An 18,435-nucleotide genomic window follows, 5' to 3' on the forward strand; every position below is an offset into this window, starting at 1 on the left:
AAACTAAATAAACCCTAACTTGCATTTCCCAGCCATGTCACCATGCTTTTGCCAAATCAGATTCTCAGGAGATACAGATAGGTATCGCTTCAGTGACATCTGTGGGGTAACACTGATTTACAGCACCTAATGATATGTCCCAGATAGGAAAGAGATTTCTAAGGCTCTTTCTTTGCTCTGTATGATGCAAAATGGTATTGAGGGGATAAATCTTACCTTCAGGTAGAGCACAGGAAATGATTCAGCTGCCTCTCTTAAAGAAGGAGGAGGACTGAAATGGGCATCCTGATCGGCAAAATGATGGGCTGCCCCTTGCTGGAGAGAGCCTCATTGTGCTCAGTTAAATCAGAGCAATCCATTTGCCTCCAGAAGGCTCAGAGACAGCTCAGTAATGCCAGGCATTTTGGTATAGCATGACGTGACTGTTTCTGTTTGTGCACAAGAGGAGGGGGACTGGAGATGGAGAGATGCAGGCTGGCTCGAGCTCCTCTCAGTGCTACTGGATGAATTTGTACAGAGGTGTTATTTGTGCTGAAGAATGAGTAGACAACAGACAACTGCTGATGAGATGCAGAAGTGCTGTTGACCGTGGCAAATTCCCCTCTTCCCTTTGCTCTTTATTTTAAGGTGTCAGAACAAACAGCAGTGATATGAGGTATTGGAGGGGATGAAAGGAGTTCTGGCTGGGTGGTGAAGGTTGAGTCTGATTTAGTACTGAGTTTAGCAGTGTGTAGTTATACTCTTGTTGTTGAGCTATAATGAATAACAAATCCTAATACCAGTGAGGCACCTTAAGACGTGTGGTTGTTATCGGAGGACCGTAGCCCCTGCTAGGTGATTAAGAGCCCTCCAATTGCTCTTTTCTGCTTCAGGATGTATTTCCACTACCTGCTACTATATTATTATACACCATGTTATTATTCATAATACCCACGGTACTAGTCCTGCCAAGTCAGGAGCTCACAAGCTAGCCAGCACCAGAATGAAAATTACCTGCGCAAGCCAAGACCTGTGTGCAGCAGTTGGCTTGGAGGGGAATTCCCCATCACAGCAAAGCCATACTGCCCTGAAGACTGCTGCTGTTGTGCCCTTGCTTAGAGTATGAAGGACTGAGTGCTGCTTGGTGAAACAGTTTTGTGAAGATTCCTGTTGGGGGTAAAATGTGGAGTTTTCCCTGGACTGCATTATCAGGAGTGGATGGATCATTATTCTGAAATATCATCAAGGGGAAAAGAAAGAAAAAAGAATTTAGCCTTAAGGAATATGCAGCAATAGCAATTTCAGGCTTAACGGTTAGAGCTTAGAAAAATAATAATGTACTGAAAACTAGGCTTTTATAATGGGTAGCAATAGCCAGCCTTACTGGCAGGCAGTGCTGCTCACTCACTGTCCTGTAAAGCACCACATATACACATGGCCGTCTCCAGGCTTGAAAAGATATCCCCCTGCTCCTGGGGTTTGATCCTGGGAGGATGCAGGAGGGCACAGGGTCTGTCTGTGATGTGGCAGCAGTGACACCAGCAGAGCAGCCAGGATGCTCGGTCAGAATAGCTACCTTGATGAGAGCAGAGGGCCAAGAAGGTGGTTTTTGCTGCAGCATGCGGTGGGGAGTGCAGGTGGAAGAACGAGACGCAGGAACGCTACAAAGAGCAGGGTGCCATGCTTTGAGAATTGAGCAGGATTTGGACCAGCCTATGGATTAGGAAGACAAGGCTAAATTTAAGGAGGTGTTAGAGGGAGAAGTGACAGAGCTTGGATGGGAACAGTGAGGCAATTGGGAGATCAAAGGAAACCTCCATATTATGAGTAATTTGGGGGTGGGAGGTTAGGAAGGCCAGCCAATTTTCAGTGCTGCGTTTTGCTCTTTTCCAAGTAATTTCACTTTGAATTTATTTTTTGAAAATGTTGATTGGATTCTACCTAAGCTTTGCTTTGGTGCCAGGACAGCTCTGAATGCTGTGTGGAAAACATCCTCATTGCATCTTAGCATGTCAAGCTGAGTCCATTGTGCAGAGCTGATGGGACAAGCTTTCACATGGTCTGGATGGCATTAGCCTGACTCATTTTCAGAGATGGATAAACCCCACTTTTTTATGCTGCCTCAGAGCAAAGCAGCATAAAACCTTGGCAGCAATGTGGCCATCCTTCAGAGGACCACATCTGAGGAGCTGCTGGCCCCTTTGTATGACCAGGTTCTCATCCATGGATACCAGACTGCAGGGCAACTCTGCAGAAAGCTCTTTGGATCAGTGGGGATATATATGTATTCCCCAGTGTGCAATTTGTAGCTGTCTTTCACAGCCTGCTTGTGCACACTTTGTTTTTCTGTTTTGGAGCTGGCTGTTTCTCTCCCTTTTGAGGAACAGGCTTGTGTTCCTGCAGGACTTTCTTTTATATTTTAAGTGGGCCCCAGTGCAATCACAGTGCCTGACATTCAGGATATTTGAGTAAGTGCTTTAGAGTTCTGACCTCCTGGGACCAGACGTGGCTCTAGTTTGCCTTTTCGGTTAAAACAGTCTCAACTTGGTTTTGTGCTTATTCTCCATATGTGCATATCAGCACAACACTCACCTGGATGCTGTGAGCACTGCTCTAGAGAACAGTATTTTTATAGCCCAAGTGGTGCTGGTCCAAACTGAGGGATGGTCTGCAGGACAGTGTAGACAGCCCCCAAACTGGCTCAGAGATGAAAAGAAACTGGAATATCATTGCAACTGCCTTTGAAATTATAGCCTGCAGTGGCTATCATCTCCTCATTCTCTCCTTCTTCTTGTTCTCAGCAAGACAAGAAGAAGGATGGATGGGTTGGCCACCTCTCCTGACTGTCCCTAAACCTACTCTGAGGTGGAGAAAACTTAGCACTTAACCTCCTGCAAATACTTTCCAACTTTGGCCTATACTTCAGGGACTACATGGAAAAGTACTTTAAAGAGACACAGTTTGACGGCTATTTTTAGGTATTCATTGAGCAAAACACTCTCCAACATCTGTTCATCAGTCAGCTATCCCTTCTCTGAGCAAACCTGACGGGATGAGTAGAAGGAAGATGACATTGTTTTATGTAACAGAAGTAAATTTACTGGAAAAACTATGCAGCAGCCTTCTAGCTGGCTCATGCTGCGTGTTATGTATAAATCTTCAGTCTCCCCTTTGCTGGCTTGTGCTGGAAACCAACCATCCAAACACACAAGCTGGATAGAGGATAAGGCTTGGGAACTCCATGCGTTCTTTTATTTTCCCTGTGGTTTTATAGGTGCCTGTACAGAAATGTGCTGCTTCAGCTTCTCATGAAACACGTGACAAGGGCAAAGTGATGAACCAGCACAGGGAGGACGGGGAATATTAAAGACGGTAGTCACAGCCAATAGCAACCCCAGGGCTGAAAGATGTTCACATAAATCATCCAGTGAGTGATTTCACAGAACAGTATGCAAGAGGGGAGGCTGGCTTGCAGGCAGCCTGCAGCATGCAGCGGGGCAAAGGTCCTAACACAAACGGCTTGCGGCAGTCATTCAGTGCTGCTAGCACCAAAGGCAGTGTCAAAGAGCCTGGCCTCGGGGGCAGGTGTACATCTTTTTTCTTTTTTCTTTTTTTTTTTTTTTTGAAAGCTGTTCTGAGATAAACAGGTAAACATGAAAAGCAGCATGGAAAGATGTTCTGCATTATTCCTTGCTAGTTTGAATTTTTATTTTTCCTGCAACTGTGCTGCAACATGGGACCTGGCCTGCTCCCATTCCTCCTGTCCTTGAAAAATGGGAGAGGGAAACCCAGGGAAATGAATCATCAAGGAACTCCTGGAAGAAGATTTAGTAAATGCAGAAGGTATTCTATAACCCAAGCTTCCCAGCTGAAAAAGCCAGCAAATTCAGGGTAACGGCATCCTTCTAGCTAAGCTGGACATCACAGAAGTTGGTTCTTTGCCAGGTCGGCCAAAGTTGCATTTATCATTCATCTGTTTGAAGTTCTCCCTCCCAAGAACCACATGGTGAGGCTGAAGGACAGTTTATTATAGCGTTCCAATAGTTCGCATTGTGGACCAGCAGCTGCGTGTCACCAGCTGGCGGTTCGTCTGTGTGACTAAGCATCTAGAGTTCCCAAATATAGCCATTCAACTGGAGCTGTTGGCATTTTTTTCCCTTCATTTTTTTTCTTTTTCCTATATGATAAAGGCAGGCAAAGTCATCTCATGATGACCTCTATGTTACTTCTTTTCAGTCAAGAGGCTGCAGTCCAGACCAGGCCAGCATAGCATCTGATATTTGGCCTTGCAAAGTTTCTAGCCTAAATCTTCCAGACAGGCAAAGCACAGGGCGGGATGAAGTGATTTGCTCAATGTCACACAGGTTGGTGGCAGAGCTAGAAATTCAGCCCAGGCATACAGAGTCTCCGTGTGCCACCCCTTCCCCTGGACCACATCTGCTTCAGGCAAACGTGTTTGAAGAAGTCCTCATGATTCAGCTGAAACCAGGATGGTGAGTTCATGGATTAGGCAGGGTCAGCAAAACAGGAGGCAGACAGAACTTGGTGTGTTATGCTTTTTGCCAGAGTATTGATCCACTCAGCCTTTTTAGGTCAGGAGGTCTTCAGAGCAGTGCTTGCCACCCGATTTGTGTTTGTATGATGTCCAGCTACGCTCAGGCTCAGTATCAATGGGTATCATGGGCATCTGAAGAATAAGCAAGGAGGATCTTTTTATTATTGTGCTGGACCGAGACACAGGAGATCTGAATTGTTTCCCAATCTACTGCAGATACAGTTTGTGATTTTGGAGAATTTCCTTAAACTCTCTACATCCTAGTTCTTCCTCTCTCTTTCTCCATTTGACTTTAATGTCTATAGACTCAGTAAGGGATCCTGATGTTTGTACGGAGAAAGGTACAAAGCCTTTTCCTCTGCCCCCTCTTAAAAAAGGAAGAAAAGCAATGAAAGACGATAGTTGAGAAAGCAGAAGAAAAATTCTCACTCGTTTTACACTGTTTAGAATAGCATATTTGGGCTAATGGAATGGAGGGTATAGAAAACAAAGTTGAAATAATGCTGCTTTCCTCTAGATGGCATTGATCAGCAGCTCAGGCTGCTCCCACTGTGGCTCCCTTGCTTGGGCAAGCCAAAAGACCTACCCAACCTACTGCATCACCTTTGGGTTTCCCTGCCATGACACTCAGAGGACAACAGCCCTCCAGCTTTTGTCTCAGACTCAGGAAGATAATAATGGGGGGGATAAACCATGTTGCCTCCCAAGTCAAGGAACGCTTGAAGAGTGTTTTCCTTCAACATTTCACTTGGTGCTGAAATAACTCGGATGGTTACACTCTCCATACCCTCTTCCTACACCAAGGGCATGCAACCACACATTAATAGAGTATTTCTCAGCACAATAATCAGCTTCCTTGTCCTGATTACCATGGCTAAAAGGAGAAATCAGAGTGGGCAGATGATCAAACAGCCCCTCACAGCTTTCTCTGTAATGCCATGTGCCACTGAAGAGGACATGGAAACAGCTATGTTTGTAGGTGCTACCCAGGATATTGGGTATTGCAAGGCAGTGATTTTTGAAGGAACAGGCATGCAATACTGCAACACACCTCTCTGGAGCTATCAGCCAAATGTTGCTGTTCTCTGCAGCACAGGTAGGGACAGAGCCGTTTCAGGCTATGCTGGTTGAGATCTGTGGGGAACCTTTCCTCTCCAAAACTGATTCAAGCAAAATGCTGAAGGACTTTGAGGCAGAACCCAGCACTGTCCTCCCAACGCACTGTACACACGCTGTCTCCAGCATCTCCTGACGCAGGCTGTGAAGCCCTGTGCATACTGGGTCTGGTGTGTCCTGAGCAAGAGTAGCGCTGTGGGTCAGCTGTAGGTTGCAGTGGGAACAACAGTTGCAAATGAGATGTTGTCTATCAAAAAAGGACTTGTAGCGTTTCACAGCATGTTTTGCGTATTGCATGCTTACTCATAGACAGGAGTTAATGGAGCCTGTCATGTCATAACAAGTGGATTTTGTTTTCAGAGCCATTTTCTGATTTTGTTTTTACTTGCTTCTTCCTCAAGAAAAATCTGGGAGCAGCCTCAGTATAAGTGTTTGGGTTATTTTATGGATTGTTCTGTCTCACTCCTTACAGGGTTACTTAAAGCAGTGCCGGAAGAGGAGGGATATGTTCAGTGACGAACAGCTAAAGATCATCTTTGGTAACATCGAAGATATCTACAGATTTCAGATGGGTTTTGTCCGGGACTTGGAGAAACAGTACAACAATGAGGACCCCCATCTCAGTGAAATTGGACCGTGTTTCCTTGAACACGTAAGTTCATTTGGCATTTTTGTTTGGGAGTTTTGGGGTTGGACAGGAGGAGAATAGCAGAGAAAGTCAGGAGGCAGGAACCCCTCAGCATAACTGTTGTGCATCAGTACTGTTCTAGTTATATATCACAGAATACTCCACAGCCTTCTGTTTACTTCATGAGATATAGGTGCGGGGAGATTAAAAGTGAAGCATGTAGTTAGATAACTCCCCCAGTACATTTGAATCCCAACACCTTTTCACATCCACCCTTACTCACATTATGTCATACAATGTCCCCCACCTACTCCGCACCTTATTTTGCTCTTCAGAGTATGACTTAAACCCACTCACAGGCCATCCCAGTCAGGTCATGGATGACCAGAAGGTTGGAAGAGGTAAGAGTGTCCGGAGAAGGAAAAAGAAGCCTTAGTTGTGCATTACACAAAAAAAGCAGAGGAGAGCAAATGCTGGGGCTTTTCACTGTGGCACCAAGATGCATTTGCAGAGGATTAAAAACCCATGCAGTTTCAGTTACCTTCCCCTGCGGAGCTGTTGGGTCAGGTGGGGAGGTGCCAGGCTGTACTTCTGGCTGCCCGGGTGGCAGCAGGGCAGCAGATTCTTGCTCACGCTAAGTGCACACTGAACAGGATGTTTTAGCTGATGATAGAGTCCTGGAGGCTTTTGCCCAGCCCATCGTACTGTTATATAAGCCACGTACTACTGGAGCTGATAAATTGGCCAGTGTTGTAAATATGTCAGAAAATGTCAAGAAAATTACAGTCCTGCAGTTCTAGGCTTTCCTTTAGGGAGAATGGAGTGCTATAGCAGAGCTTACGTATGAAGTGCTCCAACCTGGGATGCAGATCCTGTACTGTGTTACCTCATTACTTACAGTCAGGGCTGAACTGGCAACAGTTCAGTTCTTATTAGAGAAATTTCTGATAGACATCCATGAAACTTCAGCAGGGCATCCCTGACAAGATTCACAGCATCTCTTAAGCATCATTTGTCTTCTAATTGAAAAGCAGGTTTCTTTTTGAGAAGTTGCATGATGGCATTAACCTTGCTTATTTTTATCAGAGCCTGCAATTTCTGCTGCTTACTTCCAAAGTAGCATCATATTCCACCTCTTTGTAAAAAAGATGTAAGAAATCTTGGTGATAATCAGTAGCTAAAACTTCATGTCTTGAGGCTGTGCTGTCAATTCATTTATAGTGACAATAGTAAGAATTACTACTGTTATTCAGCACAATATCTGACACTTATCTGTCATAAGATAGGGGCTGAAAGCTGCCTAATAAAGTCCTGATAAATTATCCCTGTTTAGCCATTTGGGGAAACTGAGGAATGAGGACGTTAAGAACCTGTTATGGATCTGCAAAGCATCTTGTTCTCATCTGCTTCAGGAAGAGAGAGGTGTTAGCACTTGGCTCTTGGTCCGCTGTGGGAATGGGAAAGAAACCAGGCTCCCTACTCCCACAAGGCAGGTTATTTGGGCCCTTATGGGACTGAGAAATAAGAATTGCTTGTCAAGTGTATTTTTTAAAAAAAGAATCTTTCCTGTCTGTAGTTTGTAAGGCATTGGCCGCAACCTGATGTAGCATCTCAGGCTGTTGACCAACAACACCTGGGCTTATATCTGGGCTGTCTCAGCTAGAGTCTTAACACATGATACTGGGCAGTCAGTTTGTGTCTGGCTGTCCCTTCCACTGTAATCTTTATTTGACCTTTTGTCTGCCTTGTCCGTGAGGCCCAGATGAATCAAGCCTGAGTTAAGGGTGACAAACTGCCATGGCCCCATCTGTGGTCAGGAAAGGCAGCAAAAACAGATTCCAACCAAAATAGCACAAAAAGACTTGTTAGACCAGTGCAAAGGGTGGGTGCGCACATGTATGAGTGGGTTTGTTTCTTTGTTTTTCCAGTCTTTTGTGTTTTCTGGTTCTCTGATCCTGGGGAAATCCACACAGTGGTTGGTGTCTTGGGTTCCTTGTTGGCAAAGGGAATTGCAGATATACCCAGCTCCTAAACACTTGCCAGGTGTTTCATGATCTTTCAGGGAAAGGTCTCTAGAAATAACAAGGTTGTTGTCTTGTATTACCAAAGGCCAGAGTTCTGCTTGGTTCTACCTTTACCTTTTATAAAGAAAACTCCACCGCACAACTTGAAACTGACAACACCCACAGCGCTGCACGGGGGTTCACTTTAACACACCCTGTACCTACAGAGACCTCAGCGATGCGTCAGTATGCAGGTCCCTCTCTGCTCCCTTTTTCCCCAGAGCGACCATGCAGTACCTCCTGCAAGCAGGAAAAGTACTCTAGGATCAGTCCTTCCTCCTCCTGCTTGGGGTATTCTTTCTTCTTTTGTTGTAATGCCTTCTTGTTGGCAAGTTGGGTGGTTGCTTGCAGCACTTGTCTGACGTGCTTGCCTCTGTGTGCATTCCTTTTCTCCTGCCTCTCACAGCAAGATGGCTTCTGGATCTATTCAGAGTACTGTAACAATCATTTGGATGCATGCATGGAGCTCTCCAAGCTGATGAAAGATAGCAGGTACCAGCATTTCTTCGAAGCATGTCGTCTATTGCAGCAGATGATTGATATTGCCATAGACGGATTCCTTCTGACACCAGTGCAGAAGATCTGCAAATACCCCCTGCAGCTTGCAGAGCTACTGAAGTACACCGCACAGGATCACAGGTACACCAGTCTCTTGTTACATGGAAGGGTTTTGCTCACTGCTTCTTTACATGGCCTCTGCACACACACAGGGGTTGGGTTTTTTCTGTCCAGCTCTTCTCTTCGTGACATCTTGTATAAATTGAAGCAGGGCAAATGTTCAGCAGACAGTTAGAAAGCTTCTCAAAGCACTGATTCTCAATGGAGTCAAACTCTCTCTGTTATAATCAGACTGGTGAACTAATTACCCTTGGATGTACTTTCTGATGCTACCAGTTATACTAGAAAAATTACCTAATTAGCGTTCAGTGGTCAGAAAAGCTCATTGCTTTACCCTGAAGAGGACATAGCAAGTAGAGGGCCAGGATCCACAACTGAAACCTGAATATGCTCAGATCTGGGGAGAATTCAGAACCTGCTCTGCTTTTCAGCCTCAGCCTGATTCCATCTCTGATTTTGCCATTGGGTTTAGGTTCAGAGGAGCACCCAGCAGTTTGATTACTTCCCAAAATTTCCAGGATCTCTTGCTGCTGCTGCTGAGGCAATCAGCCTGACTCCCTGACCTAATGTAAATCAAGAATAGTACCTATGATATCACTTGTGATACACTGTTATAAAAATGAGGTGAAAGAAGCATCAGGCCCCCTAAGAGTAGATTTTCTCCTGCCTTGCCAATTTTCTTTCTTTTTCCAAAACCCATTTAAAAGGAAGTGCTTCAGAGAACAAAAAAGACCACAGATGTTTTGTAAACTTCTGCAAGTGTTTGTTTTTTTTGTTTTTCCCCAAACCCAGCTTTAAAAGTGCAGAGACATGTGGTATGAGCAAAGAGATGCATTGATTTGCTTTGACCTGATTCACAAGTTTGATTCATACTAGCTGAATGCCCAGTTCAAAATCACCAATTTGGACATGCGTTTGGCTCCCAATCCAATTTGTTTTTCTCTTCATGACGAGACCAAATCAAACTTGGAGTGGACTCATGGGAACATTAGGGTATCAGAAATCAGCTCTAGGATCCCAAATGTTGTGGCTTCTTTTTCCTTACCAGCCATGTGATGTCCCCACAGTACTTGCAGTGTGAATTCAGATGCGGCTTTACAATGGGAAGAGGATGTGGACAGTGTGATTACATAACGGTTGTATTATTTTGGGAGTACATTCCTTTTTCCTTTGGGATGTTTTAAAATCAACATGTTGTTAAGTAATCAGATATAGTCATATTCTGAGGAGATTTGGACCGTTCCTGTGGTTAAGCAACAATTAGTTGATTCAGACAGAGTGCTCTTTTCTACTGGATTGTATCAGTGATACGACACAGCCATAGACATTTCATTTCTCTTGTTTCTTCACTTTCTGAAAAGGGAAAGCAGTATTATATTTGCTTGCCTTGCATTAGTAAAGAGTGAGACCCCTGAAGCTGTAACACAGTGCATATGTGAAACTCATGTCAGCAAGAGACCTGTGCCGTATCTCAGCCCTGGAGCGTGGCGTACTTCCATTAGTGTGGGCATGCCCTGTAGAGTTTATTGACACAAGGAGGAATGGCATTATAATGCAGAGATGGGGTGGGTTATACCGCACTTCCCCATGGTCTAGCTCCTCTGATTCAAGTGTTCAAAGAGCCTGAGAGAGACCGCTCCTCCAGATAACCCAGCTCACATCCCAGACAAGCTTAATGCCATGAGTAGGGAAAGTGAGGCACAGAGTGTGTCTTACCACCAGGTGATCCTGCACTGGGGCTATGCAGAAAACCCAGGCTGCCATGATTGCCTGCTTGAAATACAAGTGTTTTCTGCTCTTGTAGTTCTGGTTTTGGGATCGAGGCTGAGATGAGCAAAGCCTGAGATCAGAAAAGCAAATAATCTTTGGGGAATGTCATGTTGTGGCAATATCAGACACAGGGAAAAGCCAGATACCTGCAGGTTGGGATACTGTCAGGGTTGGCTATGAACCAGAGAAACTGAGAAGCCAACAGGGGAGCTTCACCTGGGCCCATTAATCAGGCGTCAAGTTGTCCTCATGCACTTGCAGTTTGACAGTGTTTGCAATTAGATTATGAATCTGAAACAGAAGCTAGAGAATTACAGGGTGGACTAATACAATGAAATCAGGCTCATCGTTGGCTGAATTAGGAGTCTTTTAAGCACTCTGATTAGAATTTAACATGTAGAAAATACTGTTTAAATCAGTTGAACCATTTATGGAGTACGGCAAAACTCAGAAAGGACCAGGAATCCCAATGAAAGCAAAGATGTTAGCTTCATCTAACAGTGGGACATTATATTCTTTTTCTTTTTTTTCTTCCTTGTTACTAATGTTGCACTTGTAGAGCTATGGATCTTCCCTGTACCAGGTCAGGACAACAGAGGTGAAACCAGAAACCTGACCACTCTCCCCCAAGTTAGCATGTGATATTTGGCAAGACTTACATTCTGATTGAGCATTGGAAAGTGGTCACTGCAGCGCCAATATAATTGACAAACAATTTATTTACCTTAATTTCATAGCTAATGCTATCCTATTATTATTTCACTGGCCAAATGCTTTGCTTCTGTTATTTTTGATTCTAAGTTTTTGCCAGCTCTGCCACAGACATGGGCTAGGAGCCCAAAAAGTTCAGTCATGACTCTTTCTTCATTACTGCGTGAAAGAAAAATGTGCATGGGGTTTTCTCTTCAAACAGAACATTAGAATTAGTGAATTAGCATTACCAAGATAAAACCCAGCTTGATTGGCACTGGCCCACTCCACATGGAGGCAGGCGTGGGGGTGTTTTCAGAATCTGGCTCCCTTCAATTGGTCATTGTTTTGAGACTGGTTCATTTGAATTTTTCACAAAGCCACATCTGTTTACCTCTTAACGATTTACTCCAGCTTAATATGAATTAAATATATGAAGGTACTACATGCAGCTTGCTGGTGTCCTGAGTGTTCCTGCTGCAGAACTGAGCTGGAGTTAAAAGTGTATGAACATGTTACGTGAGAAAGAGGAGACTCTGCTAATGGGTGGCCTGACATTAGCCTCCCTTCTTTGCATGAGCATAATTGCTAGGAGATTATTAGTGACTGTCTCTAAACCCTATGCCTCTCCCTGCCTCTACAGATTCTTTCTGGCCATAGTGACTTACCTATTTCCCTACAAGAACTCATGGACATTTGGAAGACCAGACTAATGTCTCTCTGGCATAGCTCCATTTCTCCCTTGCACAACCAAGGCGCTCACTTCATACAGATGGCCCCACAAAGGCAGGCACAAGAAATTCTTCATTATGTATCATGATGGATATGTCAGACAGCCCATCCTCTGTTCTCCTTTACTTTGTTGAAAGACCAGTCCTGATGTTTGTAGGATTTTTTTTTTTAAACTCAGCTAGAATTTTGACACAAGAATTGGATAAAAATTGAAAAAGCATCTCAAGATTTCATCCAAGAAAGGATGGCAAAATAGCAAATAATATTCTGTCGTATATCATATTGTGATTGTTTCTTAGTATTTATACTGTTTGGATCACATGGGGAAATGGATCTAATTCACGGCATTCACCCCTATTTTAGCTGTCACCAGTGCAATTCTTAGCAATAATCAATAAAGCCATTCCCCCTGTAGCTGCCCAAGATCACAGTTTTTCTCATTAGTCAGCAATCAATATCAACCCTTAAGTTAATAATATATTATGGTGGCATTATGGCAGCTGCCCTTGTCTGTCTTTCCAATTGAAATGAATGTTAAGGTTCCTTGGAATGGAAAAGAAGGCACAGGGTGGAAATCAATAGCATTGATTCCAGCATCACGTTTTGAAAAGACTGATCATCATCTTTGCTAGCCCTGGCGGGAGGCTATTTTCACTCTTTGTTATTACACTCACAGGCCCATCCAGTAAAAAAAAAAAAGAATTGCTTTGATTTGCTCAGCCGAAGTCTGCAGTAAGAGTGAATGCCATGGCATAAATGCTCTGTGGCACTCTTGGAGTTACCTTATGGCTTGGAAGGTGCTCTGGCCTTGTGTCTAATCGAAAAATATTTTCTAATGTCCATTTTAAAAATGGAAAAATCCAGCCCCAAAGACACAGGCTATAAAAATGTTCAGACTTTCTTTTAGGATGCTTTTTAGCTGAGTACCTTAAGACTTTAAAGAGCAAGATTCATACTGTTGTATCTTGGGTTGGTAGAGGCTAGACCGTACTCATTGCACTGATGCAAACCAACTGAGGAGCTGGCTGGCTTCTCTGTCTCAGACACATGCAATTTCAGTTTCAGGCAAGCTGCTTTTTTGTGATGATCCAGAAAGACATTGCTGATGGAAAAAATATGGTATCGTAGTAATGAGTGGCAAATCCTACCTGCTTTTCTTTCTAAAAGAATGGTGAGATTATGCTGCTGCTAATGGTAGACTCCTGTGCATTTCTACTCCACATCAGGCTCCATTTCATGGAATTCTCTTTGGTGTTTGACAGTGACTACAGGTATGTGGCTGCTGCTCTCGCTGTCATGAGGAATGTGACTCTACAGATCAACGAGCGGAAGAGGAGATTGGAGAACATTGACAAGATAGCGCAGTGGCAGGCCTCCGTTCTGGACTGGGAGGTACAGTAAATGCTTGGCCCTAATTTAGGTGCTATAAACCTGGAAAAAGTAAATTCCATACAGTTGTTGAATTATCCAAGACCATATAGTTCTTTTCACGCAACCCAGTCTTGTGATTAAGCTTGGGACAGAGAATACATATTTACAGGCTTCAGAGATGGTACTGAAGTTGTAAAACATTAATGATACTCTGAAGAAAATCTAGGGTCCAGTTCCAATTTTATCAACAGAAATCTGGAGTAACTTTGGCAATTGCAATGCTGTTGTCCCAGGAGTAAGTGAGATTTGGTTCAAACTCTGTGTATGTTCTGGCTCTGTGCTTTGTCATTGGGGAAGAATTAGGGAAAGAGGTAACAAAAAGTCCTAAAATTTGTGACAGGTTAAGAAAATCAAGAAAATTCTTCTGGTGATTGCTTTATGATTAGAAGCCAAAACATTAAGATGAAGTTAGAGATGCTATTTGCACATTTTAAATGAGTACCCACTTAAAGATATTTCTGAACCAACCTTATGTGTACTGATCACATAATTAAGGAGCCGAGAAACACAGGCAAGGCAAAGTCAGCAGAGGGATTCCTCACTAGCAGGCCTGCAGTCTCCTAATTTTTGCCATGTGTTTAAAAAAACCCCCCCATACTAAAAGTATGTTCTCCTTTTCTTTTCGTCCCTGATTTTTTTAAAATCATTGTATGAATGTAATCTGTAAATAGGGTTTTTGAAGCAGACTCGGGACAAATGTTTTTGTAAATCCCTGTCTATGTTGTCATCAATCCATATGTTTAGCGAGTAGATATTTAGAGTGATATAACAGCCTTTCTTCTTCCTCACAGTCATGAAGATCTGGAATAACTCCACATTCAAGTCAATGGGATCATACTATATAAATTAGTATATGGGAAAGATGCATTAATCCTTTAATTATTTTTTTTCTGAAAAAGACCTAGGAGGTCTGGAAGGAGAGGGAGAGATATACAGGTGCATCACCTTCTGATTGTGTATCCTGCTTGACTGAATTAGTTTCATTGCTATAATGAAGGTTGGATTCAACCCTGGATCTCTTGATAAAATAGAGAAATGCAGCAATCATAGCTGGATCTTAAATTATGACTGGCTGTGAGAGCAGAGAATGCAGATCATTTGCTTGATTGTTTTATTGTTGTTTACTGCGAAGAAACCTCTCTTGCTGACATGCAGATTCATTCTCAGAACTAGAAAACTGCTCTCAAGGAGGCACAGGACCATCAGATATCTTCAGCCTTCAGTGTGATGAGCATTCCATGTGATGTGCTAATGTGTGTCATTTGTAAGAAATGCTGAGACCCTCACTGTAAATAAATCTAGATTAAGGACAGATCAATTCCAAGTCAGTTAATATTCATGTGTGAGTCGAAAGCCAAGGTGACCTCCACATAGGATCTATGGAATAGCAGTTTCTTTTTCTCTTCCATTAGCTCAGTTGATAATTCATTTTTATTTAGCCATATCCTTGATAATTCATTGCTGCTTAGCTTTAGCCATATCCTTTATAATTAATTCCTGCTTAGCAGTACCAATTCTTTATCTCCATCGTATCCTCAGGAACTTGCCAAATCATTTTTCCAGGCTTTTTTCAACTATTCCAAATTTTCAGCACGATATTGCAGCAACATCCTTCAGCTTCTCATAATATAGCAAAACCTGCTGTTGCTACTGCTCAGAGATCCAATGGGAATACAGCTATGCCCCCATTCAAAGGAAGACACCCTTTTTGCCATTTTTATTCTGTATTTTGGTTCAAGAAGAGTCATAGAGTTGTGATGAGAACATTAGAGGATGAGAGCTAGATCCAGCAGAGGACTTCACTGCTTGATTCTTTACTCTAAAGTAACTTCTGAATCATCAGATCCAGCCCCCTCTTCCCAGATGTCCAGGTAATGGCTAGAAGGATGCACAAAAATGCAAAATACTCAGAACTGTAGTATCGTGCAGGAAGAGAGCAAGAGAAATCAAAAGCAGTGCCAGGTGCTTAGATCTGTCCTAGATCTGTGCAGATGCTCTCTTTAGGCATTGCAAACCCAAGCTGCTAACCTCCAAAAACCCCACTCAGTTGATGTCTATCTATAGGACATGTCTCCCAGGACATAGGCCATCAGGGGTTGATTTCTTACCCAGCCTGTAGGGGTTCAGGCCCTCTACATATAGGCAGTTATGGAGTAGAAGAGGGATTTCCTGGTATGTCTCCCTAGCCTCTTCCAGTGTGTGGGGAACATGCATTTATCCTATGGGTCAGAGAGCAGAAGACCACAACTCCCAGGGCGTTTTTGCTGGAGGACCCTCAGCTGAGAGAGTAACCTGCTGTCAACTTTGTGCTTCTACAAATGTATATCCAGTTGATATTAAGCGCTCACTGAAACAGAGTGAGGAACCCACAGCATTACTCTCCCATCTCTGTGTGGTCCTATTCCTGCTCTAATTAGAGTCTGTACCTAAAAGCACTCCCTTTCTGTCCCTCTGTGTGTCACAGTGGCTTCCTGATCTCTCCAGCCAGCACAGCAGTGCAAATGAGCAATAGCAGCATGGACCCAGGGTGGACAGCACAGTCTTCCTTGAGACAATCTGGAAAAAACATTAAGTACAAGAAAGCAGGAACTAGGAGAAAAAATTACCAGTTCAGATTTCTTTTTCACCAGACAACCAGCCAGGGCACAAGATAGAGATAATTCCTAATTTCCTGTTGCACTTAGTGAATTATTTCAGCAGCAACCAAGGCTAAATGTTTAAGCACATTGAAATCTTTCATTTGGAGAAATGTCTGTTTTTCCTCAACATCTCTAGACTAACGATGTTGACTCTGATTGGAAATTGCATTTTTGTTTCTAAATTTACCCGTGTTTTGTGATGAGATGTTGGAAAAAGATTTTTAAAGAAGAAGAAGAAATCCAAACCAAACAAAAAATATTTTGTGGGTGAATATTTGAAATGCTCTTGTATAAAAAGTGTGTGTACACGTTTTCTTGTAAGGAGAGGATGTTATTGGGAATGTATACATATTACTGATCCTAAAACAAATAGAAAAAGTAGGGGGTATGTCCTAGCTAATTTAAGCAGAAGGGACTTTACTGAATCCCATGGAGTTGTGCCTGTGTGTTTCAAGAATCATTTTTATCCCTCAAGATTTTCTGCATGGCCCTGTGAAGGTGAATTTCAGGGTCAGCATTTGAAAACTGCAAATATCCTTGAGTTAACCAAGGCCAGATTTTTTTTTTTTCCCAAGAAGTCACGTAAGCAGGGTCTGATGGTTTAAATTGCGAATGGGACCAAGCAAGGGTGGCCTGACTCTAGTGGCAGCTGATAAGCGTGCTGTGGCAGCCAGGGTGTGAAGTCTTAAGGAATTATTGGCAGCTTTAGCAGCTTTATACAAGTAATGACTGAGCGGAATCTTAAGGGAAGATTCTGATCTCACTGACTGCTGTAAATTAGAAATAATCCCAATCACTTTGAAATGTGTTCCTGTATAATTTGTAGGAATGTGGTCTTGACCAAAAAGCCTGGATTGGACTGTTGCCATGTATGACTCACTTCTTTATTTTGTAACCTGAATTTCCAATATATAAACAGACCTAGAGAGGTGCTGCCCCTGCCTACACCAAATTCTCTACTGCCTTTTGTCCTTTCAGTTCTTAATGGCGCAGAATGTAGGGCTTCCACCACCTCCTGCTGAGACCTTTCAATGTCTGAGAGCTCTCCTTGTTATGAAGTGTTTCCTGATGTTCAACCTCTATTCCCCTTCGCTCAGCATCATCCCCTTACTTGTAGTTAAATACCCTCAGATCAAAACAGTGACATTTAAAGGCAGGCTGGCAGGCAAAATCATCACACAAAGTTAGCTGGAGTGGGTTCAGAACAGCCTGCAAAGTCTCTTCTGGACCAGACTTCAAACAGGCCAGACAGCCCATCCTGGGCAGCCTTTACATGCTCAGTCCCTTCTTGTGCTCTTGTCCTCTGAGAGAGAGTTACAGATCTTAAAGGTTAGTGGGTAATATCTAGATATATACACACACACAAAGTACTATAAAGAGATCATTTCCACAAAGCCCATCATCATTTCTAAGTCCTTGCAAGCCCAGGTTTGGGCAGTGCTATATTTACAGGCGCACAACTGAGGCAGTGGAAGTGAAGGAGCAGTACGTCCCTGCTTTCCTCCCTATATCTGCTCCTGTCCAGTCTTGGCTGGATGGCCACCGGAGGAGCATGTTCACAGCTCTCCTGCCCTCCTTATGGCTCCTGCAAGCCCATGGAGGCACGCTGGCGAGCGTGCTGCAGTGCCCAGCTCGCTGCGGCGCTGCTCCTGGGCAGGATTTGCAAGCTTGCCTTTCGCTTGGGCATGACTGTGGTGCCCACCGCAGCCTTGAGTGCAACTGCACCCTTGCTGAGTGCCTGTTACAGATGATGTGGAGATGGAAAACAGATCTGCGCATTGGCACACCTCAGAATCGCTCTGTTTTATGCCTTTTCATACAGCTCTTGAACCATGTCAAAACAAAATGAAGCAGCGATCCCTGCAGTATTTCAGGCTCCCTCTCCAGCCTTCGTGGCAGCTGCCAGCAATGCTTTCCTTCCTTTCAGCTCAGGTTTTTCTCAGAGGAGGGAGACGATGTGGTACCCATTCCCTGGGAAGGGGATCTGTGGAGGTCCCTGTGGCAGGATGTTTGGCACAGGAGAGAGCCTTGCTCATCAGCCTGGATTAGTTTTAACTTGCTATTTAAACAGATTACTTTGGTTTGTGTAGATACCTAGATATTTCTACCAAAGATTCCCTTGGGTTGCCACTTTGGCGGGTTTCAAGAGTATTAAATTACATGAAGGGAAAAATATATATAACTGAGAAATATAATGAACACTGTACTTTTAAG

General features: G+C 43.5%; 1 protein-coding gene across 9 annotated transcripts in view; it reads left to right on the forward strand.

Annotated features, from left to right (window-relative positions):
- Positions 1-18,435, forward strand: part of ARHGEF9 (Cdc42 guanine nucleotide exchange factor 9) — a 221,991-nt gene that overhangs the window by 168,292 nt on the left and 35,264 nt on the right. For all 9 annotated transcript variants that reach the window (XM_049827609.1, XM_049827610.1, XM_049827617.1 and 6 more), the window contains 3 exons: positions 6,123-6,302; positions 8,748-8,980; positions 13,414-13,543. In XM_049827609.1, coding sequence (XP_049683566.1) covers positions 6,123-6,302; positions 8,748-8,980; positions 13,414-13,543 — 543 coding nt within the window. The remainder of the gene's footprint in view (positions 1-6,122; positions 6,303-8,747; positions 8,981-13,413; positions 13,544-18,435) is intronic.

The sequence above is a fragment of the Accipiter gentilis genome, chromosome 24 (genome assembly GCF_929443795.1).
Source record: "Accipiter gentilis chromosome 24, bAccGen1.1, whole genome shotgun sequence".
NCBI classification, from domain to species: Eukaryota; Metazoa; Chordata; class Aves; order Accipitriformes; family Accipitridae; genus Astur; species Astur gentilis.